Consider the following 16,546-nt stretch of genomic DNA (forward strand, 5'->3'; position numbering starts at 1 on the left):
TTTAAGTAATAAAAATAACCTCCCCACCCCCTACAAAAAATGCAGAAGATGGTGTTTCCTGCCAGTGGATTGTTCACTTGTCTGCTTAAGCCTTGTCTTCATTGCAGAGTTCACTTGACTTAGCCACACTTAAGTCAACTCCTTGAGTTAGTCTAGTGTGATGTCATGAATTAGGACTTGCAGCTGAGCCTGAAACCAATTAGCTCCACCTAGCTAGTGAGCAGGAGAGGACTGAGAGCTGAATAAGAGTTGGCTTGCAGAAGAATCACCTGATTGGCCAGGCCACCCGATTGGCTGGAGGAACCAACAAGCATGCTCCTAAGCCCAGCAGCAGCATTAGGCCAATGGTTGCTCTAAGCATTCACCCTGGCTGCATTAGCTCCTGCACCTGCCTTGTCCCAGCCCCACTCCTGCTCTGGACCCAGCCTTTTCCCTGCCTTGCATCACTCCAGGTAACCTAGCTTTAAACCTCAGCTCTGACTTCTGACTTCCAACTTCAGACCTAAGCCTTGGCTCCAGCTTCTGGCCTCTGACTCTGTTTCTGACCCTGGGTTCCTATTCCTGGCTATTAACTCTTGATCCAACCACGCAACCCAACTCCTGCTCCAACCAGTAGGCATGACTGCCCACATTCTGGTCTCTGACACTTAAGTGAGAGCAGGTACATTGCCAAAGTTGCACAGAGTGATTGAAGCTGAATTCCCACTACATTACTAGCTCACATTACTAGATTACATTACTATCAGCAGCACAGAAGCTTCAACCCCCACCCCCTTCTTGAGCCAGCTAGCTCGAGTTTAAAGAACCACCTAACTCAAGGTAGAGGCTTGTGAAAGGGAGTCAGGTAGGGTAACCACCTTTGTTGGAGATGGGAAAACCACTGGAAAAACCAGAGATGATGCTTTATTTTAAAGGGACATTTTAGGGAAACACCATTTCCCCTAGCATATCATGTATTTTTCTCTTAAGCGTACATTTTTACTGCCCTCAGATATACAATGCAGTTACTATAAGCCTCAATTTAATGTTTAAAATGGCACTTACTATCAGTTTTAATACATTTCAGTACATCTTAAAATAATGGCTAGGTGGTCACCCAAGAGTCAAGTTAGAGGCAACACTTGAATTTACCTTGAGCTAATACTGCAGTGGAAACAAGCCCGCAGAGATCTTCATTGTACAGACTGCCCCTTATTCTGTGTTTGTACAATGTCTAGCACAGTGGAGCCCTGTTCTCCGTTGGCTCCTACGGACTATCATAAAAAAAGATGACTAATAATGATCACCACCCCGGTCTCTTGACTTCCAGTTCAGTGCCCTATCTAATGGACCTATCTATAGCAGCAGTTAGAATGATGCTCATTGTAATTGTCACCAAAGACAATGTAAGGCAACTAGAGCGGTGAAGAAAGAGAATGTAAAATGCTTACATGGAGAATGAGGAAGATGCAGACTATTGGCTGCACCTCAACTTACCTGTGATATTTTCCTGCATGATTGCATGGAATTAAAGGAGGCTGTCAGAGGGAAACAAAGAGGAAATGAAAAATGAGAGAGAGAAGAATTCTTAAGGAAACAGTAGGAGAGCTACAAAATGGGGGAAATGCACATAAGCTGGGCTCCAGATAGCATAGTAGGTTTACTTTTCCGAGGCTGGAATCTAGGACCAAAGAGGCACTAAACCATTAAAGACTTCAGCACAGAGAGGAAGGGAGGTGAGTGGGTTGCAACTCCTAGAGCTGCGTCTATCTCAGAGACAATGAGAAAATGCAGGGGCTGTCTGTCTTTCCAAGCTCAGAAGTAGGGCAGCGTGGAACGCACTCAGAACTTGCAGCGAAATAATACAGTTAGGTAAGACCAGGTGGATAGGCCTACTGTTGTTTTAGCACCTTTCTTTGCTTGCTCATAGAATCATAGAACTGGAAGGAACCTTGAAAGGTCATCTAATCCGGTCCCCTGTACTTATGGCAGGGCTAAGTATTATCTAGACCATCCCTATCAGGTGTTTGTCTAACCTGTTCTTAAAAATCTCTAATAATGGATTTCCACCACCTCCCTAAGCAATTTATTTCAGTGTTTAACTACCCTGACAGTTGGGAAGTTTTTCCTAATGTCCAATCTAAACTGCCCTGGCTGCAGTTTAAACCCATTACTTCTTGTCCTGTCCGCAGGAGGTTAAGGAGAACAATTTTTCTCCTTCCTCCTTGTAACAACCTTTTATGCATTTGAAAACTGTTATGTCCCCCACTCAGTCTTCTCTTCTCCAGACTAAACAAACCCCATTTTTTTCAATCTTCCCTCATAGGTCATGTCTTCTAGACCTTTAATAACTTTTGTTGCTCTTCTCTGGACGTTTTCCATCTTTCCTGAAATGTGGTGCCCAAAACTGGACACAATACTCCAGCTGAGACCTAATCAGCACAGAATAGATCGGAAGAATTACTTCTCCTGTCTTGCTTACAAGGCTACTGTTAATACATCCCAGAATGATATTTGCTTTTTTTTGCAACAGTGTTACACTGTTGACTCATATTTAGCTTGTGATCCACTATTAGCCACAGATCCCTTTCCGCAGTACTCCTTCCTAGGGACTCATTTCCCATTTTGTATGTGTGCAACTGATTGTTTCTTCCTAAGTGGAGTACTTTGCATTTGCCCTTATTAAATTTCATCTTATTTACATCAGACCATTTCTCCAGATCATTTAGAATTTTAATCCTATCCTCCAAAGCACTTGCACAGCCCCTCACAGCGTGATATTGTCTGCAAACTTTATAAGTGTACACTCTACACCATTATCTAAATCATTGATGAAGATATTGAACAGAACTGGATCCAGAACTAACCCCTGTAGGACCCCACTCAATATGCCCTTCCAGCTTGACTGTGAACCACTGATAACTACTTTCTGGGAATGGTTTTCCAACCAGTTATGCTCCCACCTTATAGTAGCTCAATGTAGGTTGTATTTTCCTAGTTTGTTTATGAGAAGATTATACGAGACAGTATCAAAAGCCGTACTAAAGTAAAGATATAGCATATCTACCACTTCCTCCTTATCCACAAGGCTCCTTACCCTCACAAAGAAAGCTATCAGGTTGGTTTGACACGATTTGTTCTTGACAAATCTATGCTGACTGTTACTTATCACCTTATTATCTTAGATGTTTGCAAATTAATTACTATGTACTTTTGGATGATTAAATAATCCTTTGTTTTGAAGAAGCTGTTTTTGAGTCACTTTAATCAGCAACTGCTCAATGGCTCTCAGGTGCCAAACTCAGTTGGACCTGTCATGCTAACTGTTACACAGGGGGGCTGCAGACCAGAGATCCAGTCTAAGAGCACTAGGACCCTGTAAATCCATCGAGAAGGACTGCCCTTGAGAAGGACTAAAAAGAGTTGAAGCGCAGCTCACCCTTTAACTGTGACCATGGAACTCACTCCTACAAACAATTACAGTGACCATGGAATTAACCAATTGCAGAACGAAAGGCCGCATTCTGCACAGTGTTGAGCACTGTGACCAGGATCCAGCAAAGTACTGGCACATGTGAGTAGTACCAGTGAAGCCCCTACTGGCTCTCACACTTGCACAAAACTGTCTGTTTCCTTGGGGCAAATCTTCAGCTGGTGTAAACTGTTACAGCTCCACGGACGACATTTCACACAAACTGAGAATATGCCTCACTCCTTTTAAAACGAAGATGCTAATAATCACTTAGTTATCTTGATTAACTAAAGAGTTTCTGTAAAGTCCTTTGAAGTTGCAAACTGCTTATTAGCAAACATTTTCCTAACCTTTTGTTTCCATTGTGTTTATCAAAACTTTGTTCGCACTATTTTCCTTCTCACCAGTTGGATCATATTATTGATATCAGAAGTTATTTGGTTGGTCAAGGACTTGTTCTACCTTGCAACAAATCCACTTCACAATGACAAATTACATAAAGCCTACAGTATATTTTTAACATATTGCACATTTTCCAGGAAGTCACATTTGCGTGGTTAAACATTCTATGCAAGAAATAGCTGGGTTAACATTTTGATATACATTGTCCAACATTAGCTTTAAAACACCTATGTAAATAAGAAATCGTATATTCTGAGAAGTATGGTTAATGTGATATACGAACATTAACCTCAAAGGTTAACAGGACACAAAGCTACAGACCACATTCCTGCAGCAGTTGGGTTCAGCTGCAAACTCTAATGGACACTAAATGATATTATTTCAATTATTTTCATCATACCAAATGAAGTAATGATTCGGTGGGGGAGAAAATGTTGCTTTAATTAGATGTAATTATTTAAAGAAATGACCATTTCTGGAATGGCATCATATTTGCTGTTTTTGTCCAACCTACTTACTCAAATGGGCTTAAAAATACCAGTAGCCTCTAGAAACTTCAAGGTGAAAAAGCATTCAGTCAAGCTACTACAAGCAAAACACTTCCCATATCTGGCACCTTAGTGTTCATTACAGATGTGACTTGCTGGGTAGCTAACTTTGTCCTGCCATAGAATCTACTACAGCTCCCGTCCAAAGTCAGCATCACTTCTGGAGGATCCTCTACCAGAATCCAAGTGAGTCAGGATGGATCACACACTGTCCCTGGATTAGAACAGCAGTAAAAACAAGTGGAAAACTCCCTTGATCAAAACTATTGTGAAGTTTGAGGGCAAAACTTTTGCAGTTAGCCATGGGCCGGACTAAGAGGCAGCTCAGTGCGAGAGGCACAGTCCCTCATCCCCCCATGACTCAACGCACAGAAGGCTCTGCTCAGATCACACCACCCTTTATGGTCCCTTCTCTAATGCACTCTGAAGTCTGGTGCACAGGGGGCAAGACATGCACTGGCCTTCTCTCCACCTCTTTTGATGTGCATGGAGGGACTATAATTGTAGCTGGCCCTTGGATGAACTGTCAAAGGGGAAAGATCCATCCATACTATGCACCTGCTTATAGCCATTTACAGCCTGGCCCTTAAACTGCTTCTTTGTTAAAACTCCAGTGTCTCTACAAAATATATTAAATCCAAAGATGCCACTATCAATAACAAAGATTACAATAATCCTATACACATATATAGCACCTTTCATTTACAGATCTCAAAAAGGCTTGACATTGTTAATGAATTAAGCCTCACAACATGCCGTTCAGATAAGGAAATACTTTACAGAGAGGGAAACTGAAGCACCGATGTTTAATTCCAATTCTTCTCTATGGCTGTGAGATCTCGGTAACCTACAGAAAACACCTGAAAAAACTGGAACGCCAGCACCAGCATTTTCTCCAGAAGATCCTCAACATAAAGTGGGAGGATCGTGCACTAATGTCAGTGTCCTCATGGAGGCCAATATATTCAGTGTTGAGGCCCTGATTATCCAGCACCAGCTGAGATGGAGCGGGCACCGTGTGTATATGCCCGATGCATGCCTACCAAAACAATTGCTGTTCGCTCAACTCACCAAAAGAGAAAGGAAAAGGGGAGGTCAAAAGAAATGCTCTAAAGACATGCTCAAGACAAACGTCAAGAGATGTGGCATCGACATCACACGCTGGGAGACAGTAGCCCAAGACCGGGCTAACTGGTGAAGACTTGTCAGAGAAGGAACATCCATTTTTGAGAAAAATCCCCTCACCCTGGTCACAGCAAAATGCCAGAAAGGACAGGAAAGAAAAGTGACATGCAGCGATCGTGACCCAACCCTGCCTCCCAACATCACCTGCAATGTCTGCCAACGAGTCTGTGGCTCAAGGATCGAACTCCTCAGTCTCCAAAGGACCCATGTAAAATGCTACCTGTGAAAGAGATCATCCTCGACTTCCAAGGAATCGCTGACAAATAACAAGCACGAGGCCATGTACGGGTCAGAAGTTGCGCTTTATGCTGATGGTGTGCCCCTAACTGAGTTCTCCTTTAAGAGGTTATTTAAATGCTATATTCAGTAACTACAGTGTGTTAAGACATCCATCCCAGGCTTGTGAGCTGGAAACCAAAGGAGAGACAAGTTAGAGAATCCAGATTTTAATCTGAGAGCCCAGTCCTGGTAGGCCAGGACTTTGGTTGTTACTCACTGCAGTGTGAAAATACATGTAGTGTAAACATGCTCAATAAGGTTCACAGTTATGTACCTCACTGTCATGTCTCAGTGCTTTGATGCAGCAAGTTACAGGCAACCTGGGATGCAAGAAAAACATACATAAAGAGACACCGTAGAGTAACAGGTGATTCATACACGACTGATAGTAATCACATGCCAGTTCTATCCTGCTGTACCACTGACATGAATGAATACAGAATTTTGATTTGTTAGTGTTTGGTACCTACAGATAAATGACATATGAGCTGCCAGTCAGTAGAGAATCAGATCAGGGCTGATGGAGTTGCTTTGTATTTACACCAATGAAATTGGGAGCAGAATCTGGCCCCTGCATTGAGTTTATACTGCTAAGATTTTGGGTATTAGCTGGCTGATTAATTTGAACTCCTCTGTTTCTGTCCTGATACATTCTTGCGATTGAGAACAATTAACTTGAACAAAAAAAGGTTTTAAGGCAAACTCCAGTTGGGAACATGTCAACTAAGCATCTTAAAAAATATAAACAGCTTTTATACAAAAGGCATTTCATACTCAGCAATCTAGTGAGAAAAGACACCATGCCTGTCAAAAGAGTCAGATACATAAGAACATGCCATACTTGAAGCCGGAAGCCTTCCCTTGACCTTCAAGCTATTTCGCAATGTAGGCAGACATCCACTGTCTACAGCACTCCACTGAGCCATTAACACTTTAATCTACTCACTGTTTCTTCCTGCAATATAGTGCGGTACTTTATAGTGTCCCACAAGTCATCTTGCACACAACCTCCACTACACACAACAAGTTCTTATAAGTAAGTATCAGGTTGGTAAATGCAGGAAAAAAGGTGACACAGACTAGATTAGTCTATTACATATGTTAAAATATAAAACTGTAAGGAAGTATCCTTACAAGATCAGGCCATTGCTAATGTAAACTACTTCCCTTTTTAACGAAATAAAAACAAGAAGTAACTAATTTTGGAAAATATCAAAACATGCACAAATCAGAAACCACCCTGTGAACTGCAAAATGCAGATTTTAGACACCAGCTAATGCTTTCAAAGATTCTTGAGCCATTTGATTGTGTTTGAGTAGAACAAAGGTTTTCAAAAGTTCAAACATACACAAATTACAAACATGACACTAATAATCAGGATACAGACACATGCATAGTTTTAAACAATGCAACAAACTATATAAGGTCTCGATCCTTCAATGGGATCCACACAAGTGAATTCTTATTCCCACTCAGTTCTCAGTGGGACAAATGAATCTCTGATAATGTCACTGGAATCATTTGACTTGCACCAGAGATGAATTTGGCCCAATGAATCAAGTTCAGCATTGGTAGCCAGAATCAGAGCGATCTATTATTGCCAAAAAAATCTAATTATCTTTTCATAATTGAAGAACGAGCCTTCTGAAAATAACAGGTTTAATAGGACACTCTATTTTTTATTTTACACCATAGTAGTTTTGTTCAACAGTCATTATCTATTCAATAGAGTCTCTTGGTACTTACCAGCTTGCCATTGAGGAAAGAATTTAGCAGAAGATTCAGAAACAATGTATTCTCAATCTGTCACATGTAATTTGTGCTAAATCAAGTATTCTGTTTCTCCAATTTATAGAGTAGAACATAAATTCGAGAGTAATGCAGCTTGAGAGCCTATGCAAAAAATCTTATACCCAAACAGGAAAACGGAAGTTTTACCAAAAGAGAGCAGGAAATAACACTTGGTTTTTAAAAAAAGAGAAGAGAAAACTTGTTCAGTATAAAAAGATGAAAAGAAGCAATAATACAAGGCTGAGAAGGTAGATTAAGATTAGTTCAACTGCCATTTTTTTCACTGATGAAGTTGATATTGAGAGCATTGAATTAGTTTTTCATGTCATGGGTTCAGTGATCAAAAAAATCTGTAGAATTATTACCATTTGTGCAACACAATCAGTGTGCTTGGTGCTGTACAAAACCTTGTCCATACTGAGGGCTAGCTCTGATTACAGTAGCTAACATAAAAGTGCAAACCCTGAGTGCAGGAAAGGAAAGTCACCATTTGCATTAGTGGAGTTAATCTACCAGCCAAAGCCACAACCTCAGTTGCTGAATTCAGGGCTAATCCGCAGTATCTACGAGGCCAGAGGAAAGCATATTTCCTGTTCTAAGGAGTTTATAATCAATGCATCCCTTACTCATGCTGAATAGTACTTATTCAGTACTGAGTGGGTAATCTTGGGCGCTTTAAATTGCACTAGGGACCAGGCAGGCCCCCATCCAGGCCGGAATTTGGAAAGGGCAAAAGTGGGAGTCAGCCACCTCTTCCTTTTTTCCTGACTGTGCTACACAGCCTGCGCTAAGCCTCTTGCAACATGCAGCAAAGAATCTGGCCTGATGTAAGAACTATTCCAGGTTACACACCTGAAGGTTTTAAAAAATAAAGCAGAAGTGCAAGTGACAAGAGCAAGAAAACACAGGTGCTTCTGGATAATAAAGAGCTATTTTATGACATTTTTATTAAATTTGAATTTATTTTGCCTTTTTCTTAATATCACAGAACTGATTTTAGAAAACTGTTGAACTGGCCCATATTGTGATAGCAGTAAAACATTGCAGGATGTATGTGTGGGATTCTCAGCAATGACTGTGTGACTGCAAAATTTCACCTGACTACATGATCGACTCTCAGGTCTATTCCTGCATGGCACAAACAACCCACTGAATCATAGTGCTCAATCTGAACCTAGTTCCCAGAAGTACAAGGCTAATTAATTATTCCCCTGCTCTACACAGACTCAAAACAATGCCTTACCTTGCCTACATATTCTGATCAGTTTTTCTCCTCCTGTGGATGACTCTAACACTGTGTCAAGATAGCCTTATAAACCATCACTACAAACCGCACAGCTCCAAAAGGCTTTAAAACTCACTGGGAACACAGCCGTCATCCTTGACTTCACCACCGTGTCAATATGTAACCTCAAGTACAAACAATACATGTAGGGCGGCTGTGGAAGGCAGCACTTTGGAGTCTGCAGCCTGTGCTAATGAGACTGATCCTTAGGACCCCTTAGGACCCCGCTCATCGGAAGATGAAATAACCTTCAATTCCAGTCAATTTCATATCCCAGGCAGCAGGAACAGACAGATTTAAACAAACAGGCTCAGGGTAACAAGACACAACATAGTGGGTAAATGCCTCACTGTATCAGGTGTTTCTGTCATGAAGTTCAGGGGGTAGACTTGCACATCTATAAAGAGTGTGATTTTTATGGTCTAGTAACAGATTATTACACCCAAACTTTTGGCTGGACTTTCTCCGCCCAGAGCTGATTGGCTGTTTGCTCCAACCTCCCCTACCCCTTCCTTCACAGCGTCTTCGCCTCAGATTCACTCCACACCTGTGCTGCTTACCTTTTTGTCCCTATCCCCTTCCTCTTACTTTCCATTTAATTGATCCTTTCTTAATTGAACCTCCCCATCCCCCCAATACTAACATGAGGTTTGCTGCCATCACATTGTTCACTCTGCTTGTGTGTTATATATCCCTTCCTCTGCCCATCTTGTCTATTTAAACTGTAAGCTCTTCAGGGCAAGGACCATCTACTATTCTGTGTTTGTACAGTACCTAGCACAATGGGGATCCATTCTTGGCTGGCCCTTAAGCACTGCCATAAGAAAATTTATAAAATACAGCTTCCTTTTCACCATTTATGTTGATTTTTTCTGCATGTCAGTCAATTGGACAATGAAAATAATTTCGCCAGTTCCACGTTTCTTTTCAGCCTGTGCCAAATTAGTTTCATTTTCTGATTCTCATGAAGTATATTGGCACAAGGGTGCGATGTCTGGGTTGCAAACCTTGCAAGGAGATGTTTATATTCCAGCAAGATAGCATTTTTATTGACATTTAAAAATAACTCACAAAAAGATTTCTCTTCATATTAACTTTTATAAAAACACTTTGCTGAAGACTGAGATCTGGACATAACCTATTACATTGTTCCTTTATGTCAAAGGCTGAATGTAGATCAGTCTAAACTGAAAATCCCATTTCTCAGAAATGTAAGAACCTTTGTTCTATTTAGAAACAAGTGGAAGTTCCTCAGAAGTAAATATAGTTCACATCATTGCTATAAAAGCTGTCACTGCATGTTTTAAGGGGAAAAGGGACATGATTTGAAAAATTTGTCTCTAAATAATTATTCACCCAAATAACGAAATAATTGGGCCAAAGTCACCAAAGTGGCCATGCTGCGTTCAGCACAAGTCTGGAGAGGGCTGGAGCAAAGGTGGCTCTAAGCCACCTTTACATTTCTCTGATCCCACTGCCAGAGGTCTGGTCCCTGGCAAAGATATTTTAGGCTAGTTGCCAGTGCCTGAGAGCGGAGGGGAAAGAGGCTCAAACTCAGTCCCCATATAATGTTTCTGCTAAAAATAAGCAGTTTTGACTCTTAATATACACAGTGATTGGGTCCATTGAGTAAGAGAAAGCAGTTTTTTCTGACCATAGCTGAACGTTGAGGGTGGGATTTTCAGAAGTGCTGAACTAATTTCAACTGAAGTTGTAGGTGATCAGCTCCTCAGAAAAACCAGGCCCTGAATGATTTGCCCAAAGTCATACAGTAAATCAATGTAATAAAACCCAGTGCTGACTCCCAATGCCAAGTTCATTTCATTAATGAAACGTTGCATACATTCCAGTGCTGCATACATTCCAGCAGTAGTATCTTTAATCACTCATTTGCACTGCTTGAGTGTTTTGATGGATTTGGACTAAAAATGGAGCAATGTGAAGGAAATATCACCCTGGGACAAAGTACAAATAGGAGTTAGGTCTGTGGGGACCTAACGAAGGACTGAACGCTAGATAAAGATATGTCTAAAACAATCTGTTTAGATCTCTGCAAGAAGATCAGAATTTCTTGCATACAAGAGCCAAGCTTTAGCTGTAATGGTATAAATATCACTGGGACCTTTTTAGCAACACACCTACCAAACATATTAACTGAGGGATACTATTCTAAGGTGGACGAGGCGCTGTATTTATTTTTCTTTTGAGAGAAAGCTGCATCAGCAAGCCATGCATGATTTTCAGATGACATGTATGATATGCTATCAGGTCTAGGAGCTATCGATTGAAGCCAGATAGATTACTAGCTCAGCTTCACATGATACATCATGTCGAGATATGAAAACCATTTAATTCCTTAAGAATGAAAAGAAGCACTTTAAGATGTCACGGGTTTCAATGTACAATAAGATTCTTATAATCAATCATCCAAAATAAACTATACTATCTATGAGCTATTAGAAGGCAGACAAGCTGAAAAACATGCTTTTTTCCATAATTAACATAATATTTCAAACCATCTTTTTATGCATACATATTCGTTGTTTCATATTTAGGTTTATTATTTTCCTTAAAAAGAAACTCACTAAAAAAGTAAACACTACAAAGTGTTATGTAAAGGAAGTATTTGCACAGACTAATGACTTTCATTTAAAGAGAGCATGATTGATAGCCATAAGAATTCACTACTGAAATGACACACTAATAAACTTTGAAAATCAGTAAGAAAAATTGTCTCTACAATATATGCATGAATGCTGCATAAGGTATGCACAAATATACAGAAACATATATCCAGATGTGCAAAACTCATTTTACGGCTCTTAATAGTCACTGATATAAGACCATTTTTCCCTCATACTCCCAGAATTGCATCCACTACCCGTGCTGATGGGTCAGAAATTATTTGTTCACTAACCATTAGCCCTGTATGTAAAAAATGCACTACAAGTCTCTCAGGCCTCTAGTGTCCCCACTTTCCACAGAATCTCCATTTCACTTCAAAGGGAGCTGTAAAAAATTTTTAAAATTGAGGGTATAACATGATCCACTTGTTTAATATTAGAAGGTTTCTAAATATTTAATAAGATACTAATTGATAACGTGACAGAGAAGCTCTTGTGTGTATATAGCATGTCACCTCCACATCAGTATTGTCAGAGGCTATTAAATTAGGGTGAAATCCTGATCCCACTGAAGTCGATGGGAATTCTGCCATTGACTTAAGCGGGGCCTGGATTTCACCTTTAGTGTGCATCCAAAACAATTACTTAAAAGCTAGGCAAACATTTGGCTGATAAAGCACCCCAGTATCTTTCTAATGCAGATTTCTAGATGGTGTATTTGCTCTTCCTCAAACTAATCCTGCCACCTCCTCTGCAATCACAGAGAAACTGGAACGTTATCAACAATACAATTCATAAGGAGGCTAAGAAGATCAGAAAGCTAGGCAATATATTGAGTTTTCACACATTGCATCACACGTTGGTATATATAGGAGTGATTTGGCCAAAGTTGGAAGACTGGAAATTCAAGTAGGCATGACAATGACTGAGGACACTGATGCCCTATCATGGAAGATATTAGCTGAAATAAATGGTCAACAGATAAAAAAAATCCTCTGACTGATATCAAAGCCTCTCATAAAATAACATCTACTATCGTGAGGCTGCAGATACGACACACCGCAGAAATGATTATCAGCAGAGATGGGACTGACATGATTATCAGGGGCAAGACAATAACAACAACACGATTTACAGTTCTGTTGCACAAGATGGGCAGGATTGGGAGAGGTGGACAAGGCATATCCCACACATTCATGAAGCCCAGCTTCCCAGAGACTTCTTGTATACGTGAGTACAGTAGTTGCATTGGGGGAAAAGCCAGGGAAAGGCAAGTAGAGTTCTGCCCCTGTGTTCGTCGATCCCTCACCACTAAATGGCGGGAAAGGCACACGGTCAGTGCCCAGAGGCTGCAGCAGAAGCCATGGAGAGCAACTCCATGCAGCGTGGGAAAGGACTGCTACTTTTCCTGTTCTGGAGGAACTCTGCAGAGAATGGCTGCGCATTTGGAGAGAAATAGGGGCTTCAGTTACAACTAATATATTGAAATGATAAATATAATCTGGAGACCACCAGTGCCACTTTTAGCAAATGTCCGTCCTTTCACAAAAGTCCCCATTCCTTCTTCTAACTTTACAGCATTGTGAGCAACTATGAGGTCAAGTTAAAGCATCGGATGCATTTGCTGTCTGAGGACTAGGTCCAGCCCTGATGTAAATATCTAGTAGGTGGTCTTTTTCTTCCGTAGCCACTTCAACATGGGAACATGCTATATATCCCAAAAAACCTCTAAGCCCCAAAAGTAAAGACCTAATTAAAGGCCCAATGCTGCTCCACTGTATGTCAACAGCAAAACTCTCGTTGGCTTCACAACTGGAGCAGGAGCAGAATTAACTCTGCGGTTGCCTTAAATTCTCCTCTCCCATAAGTTGCAACATGTGGGCAATGAGCCCAGACCCCACGCTAAGCAGCAATGGAACAATTCATAGACCATATGGAGATAAATAATCTGGCCCTTCATGTACAGAATATCTATAATGCCATTAATGGTAGAGTCAGCTAACTGCACATCCACAAAACAGCAAAGTCATAACAACTGGAGCACCACGATTTCATGGCAATTTATTTGATATGATACAGAAAATGTTTCCCTTAAAATATGAAAGGACATGGGGCTCTGAGTGTCTGAGACATTTTACAGTCGATACGAAACAAACATTGCCATACTGTTACATTTTAGCCAGTGATACAAAGAAAGGGCCCAATCTTGCAATCTCTTGGCTGTCAGAACTGGCATTATAGCCAACAGCAGTTCCAAGTGTGGAGAGCCTGCAAGTTAAGGCTAATGTGTAGTTCCACATTTCTATTTAGAAACAGCCATGCACTATGGGTCTAATCCAAAACCAACTGAAGTCAACAGAAAGACTCCCATTCAATTCAATGGGCTTTGCCTCATTTCTTATGTTTTCCTGCCTTTTTTAATTAGATGTTGAGGACTAAGAAAGTACCGAATGTTTTATGTCCAGCTCTGTATTGTAGCTTTGAATTTCTATAAGAGATTTACTTAATTTTTCCATGTTAAACATTTCAGATAAAAGGTGGATAATAATCTAGGTTAAAAGAGCAACTAATTAGTGGTTTGAATGCTAGTTTACACTCACTTCTAATTACAGGGGTGTTGAGAGACATTCTCGTTTACATTTAACCAAATACAGAATGTCAATGAATATCTGGTTTACAGCAGTTGCTTTCACTTTTATCCTGTACATTTCCTTTTACCTCAGTAAACAGGTTACCATAAATGGTTTTAACAGCTGTAGACAGCAGGCAGCATGAGCTGTATATATTTATTCTTTACTTACTATCTTTTACTTGAAAGAGGTTCTGTTTTTTAATTTTAAATAGCTAAGAAGGGTATTAATTTTATGATCAAACAGAGACTAGGAACCTCTTACAGAAAGTTTTATAGTTGCTCATTTTTAGATTAAACTTACTTCTAATGCTATCCAACACCAGAAGCAAAACTGCTGAATAGTGTAACCCGTATATCATGTTTTACTTAATGTGTATGATTCATGTATTGTGGCAAGGACACCGTGACACAGCCTTCTGGATACTAATGGAAATGATTTTATCATACGTACCCTAGAGATGCATGGATGATTGAGGTATAACAGTTATCAAGTGTGAAGACAGAGTTAGGGCATGTGAAGTAAGGGACATTAGGCTGAGATGAAGGCAGGAGAGAGCAGCAAGACGCTGGCTAAGAGTTTGACAAATCACAAAGGTAATGAGAGACAACGTTCAATGTGGTTTTTATTGTTTTGTTCCCTCCCAGAGGGCCAAAAGGAAAAGGATACAGTAGCTCAAGCTGCCAGAGATTGAGCATGGGTTTGATATACATTGGGAAAGCATTTTCCAAATTTAAGAACCTCTTGTTAAAAAAATAGGCCCCAAAGTAGAGTAATAAACATGGAGATAATGTTCAATAGGAGGGCTAAATTACTATCTTTAATGTTTAAGGAAGGAAGTAGAGTTAATGTGTCAAGATTATAAAGGGAATATAATGTAAAACAGTGTCAATCCCAAGTAGATAAGATTGTTATAGCCATGTGTTTTCAGTAATGATACTTCAGAAGATATGGAGGGGCTGGATATGATGGCTGGCTTGTGGTGGCTAGAAGCTTGCCTTTGCAGAAGAGCACCCCCTTTCGGGAGGATGGGCAAGCTGGACAACTTACCATGTTTGCGAGTATTATGGAGAATTCTAATTGAATCCTTGGTTATTGTTTTATTCATCTTGGGCTAGATTTCAGTTGGTGTATATGGGAGTAGCTCCAAAGAAGTCAATGGAACAAGACCAATTTGTGCCACGTGAGATTATGGACCCTCATATTTAGTGTATATGGTCTTCTTCTTTTGGTCTGAATGAGGTAAATGTAAAGGTGGTTGCCTATATATAGGGGCAGAAGTACTAGTATGTCTGTATGAGCATATGCCTAAAGGCCCATTGGGGTGAACAGAAAGACTTCCACTGGATCGGGTCTAAGATAAGCTTACAAGAGGATGCTATTTATGGCATTTTTGATCATGCCCTGGGACAACTTAGCTCTGGGAAGGAGGACATTTCCCCTGGAAACATTTTTTTAAATGTAATGTAATTACATAGCCAAGGTGGAATTCAATTTTAAGTCAATTTTACAGCTTTGCTGACTGAGGCCTAAGGAGCTATCTAAGATCTCATGGGGGTTATAGGCTTAAGCTGATCAGAGAGATCACCTTGATCCCAAAGTCACACAAGGAATCGATAGCTTCGGTTATGTGACCAAGTGTGAAAGTCATTAATCCGGATCCCAGTTCTTTGTTCTAACCACAGAATAACACTAGCCCAAAATGTTCATTCATGTTTTAATCATTTTTAAAAATCATATGCTGTAGGTTATTTATGTTTGCTTCTTTTATCCAGTGCTTCAAAAGCCAAAGAAGACACATTGAAAAAACTCAATCAATCTTATATCTATCTTCATTCCCTTGAAAGAAAGAAAGCAAGCAAGCTACTTGACTTCCCACTTCATTTGATTGTTATTGTTCTGACTGTCAGGACACACTTTAAGAGTGTTTCTCTTTTGTGCACACACGTAGGTTTGCATATTTATATTAGATACTCGTAGGCAATTTTTACATACAAATGTGGGGTTTGCTTTGTGCATGCAAATAATCACATATATCAAATTGTGGGCGCAAATTTCAAGGCCTTGGGGAAAAGGCTCCCTTCTTAATCTGGCCCTTTAATGTTGGTGGTGTGCACTTCCATGATCTCCCAACAAAGTTCACTTGCCTCAGTCCTTTGACCTCCATTCCCCCCCAAAAAACATTCTATAAGGTTGGTCAATGTGCATAAGCATTACAGATGAAAGCTCAACCTGTGTGGGTGAAAGTCTAACTAGCACAATGTTCTACCAATTTCCCTGGAAAATTCTCTACATTTTTGGTTTCTCAGTGTACACTTTTCACAGACCATGTTTTCCTTAATGTTTGTAC

The 16,546-nt window shown here is 40.3% G+C and overlaps 1 protein-coding gene across 6 annotated transcripts in view; it reads right to left on the bottom strand.

Moving 5' to 3' along the window:
- The window catches only part of EVL (Enah/Vasp-like), a 198,936-nt gene that overhangs the window by 108,055 nt on the left and 74,335 nt on the right, over positions 1-16,546 (bottom strand). The window contains exon 1 of one of the 6 annotated variants that reach the window (XM_067555056.1): positions 7,613-7,738. The exons of the other annotated variants lie outside the window; for them this stretch is intronic. Coding sequence (XP_067411157.1) covers positions 7,613-7,623 — 11 coding nt within the window. The 5' untranslated portion in view covers positions 7,624-7,738. Of the gene's footprint in view, positions 1-7,612; positions 7,739-16,546 lie in introns of those variants that run through there. 6 annotated transcript variants of the gene reach the window in all.

The sequence above is a fragment of the Emydura macquarii genome, unplaced genomic scaffold (genome assembly GCF_026122565.2).
Source record: "Emydura macquarii macquarii isolate MOO-44397 ecotype Brisbane River unplaced genomic scaffold, CSIRO-AGI_Emac_v2 contig_1551, whole genome shotgun sequence".
Taxonomy (NCBI): Eukaryota; Metazoa; Chordata; order Testudines; family Chelidae; genus Emydura; species Emydura macquarii.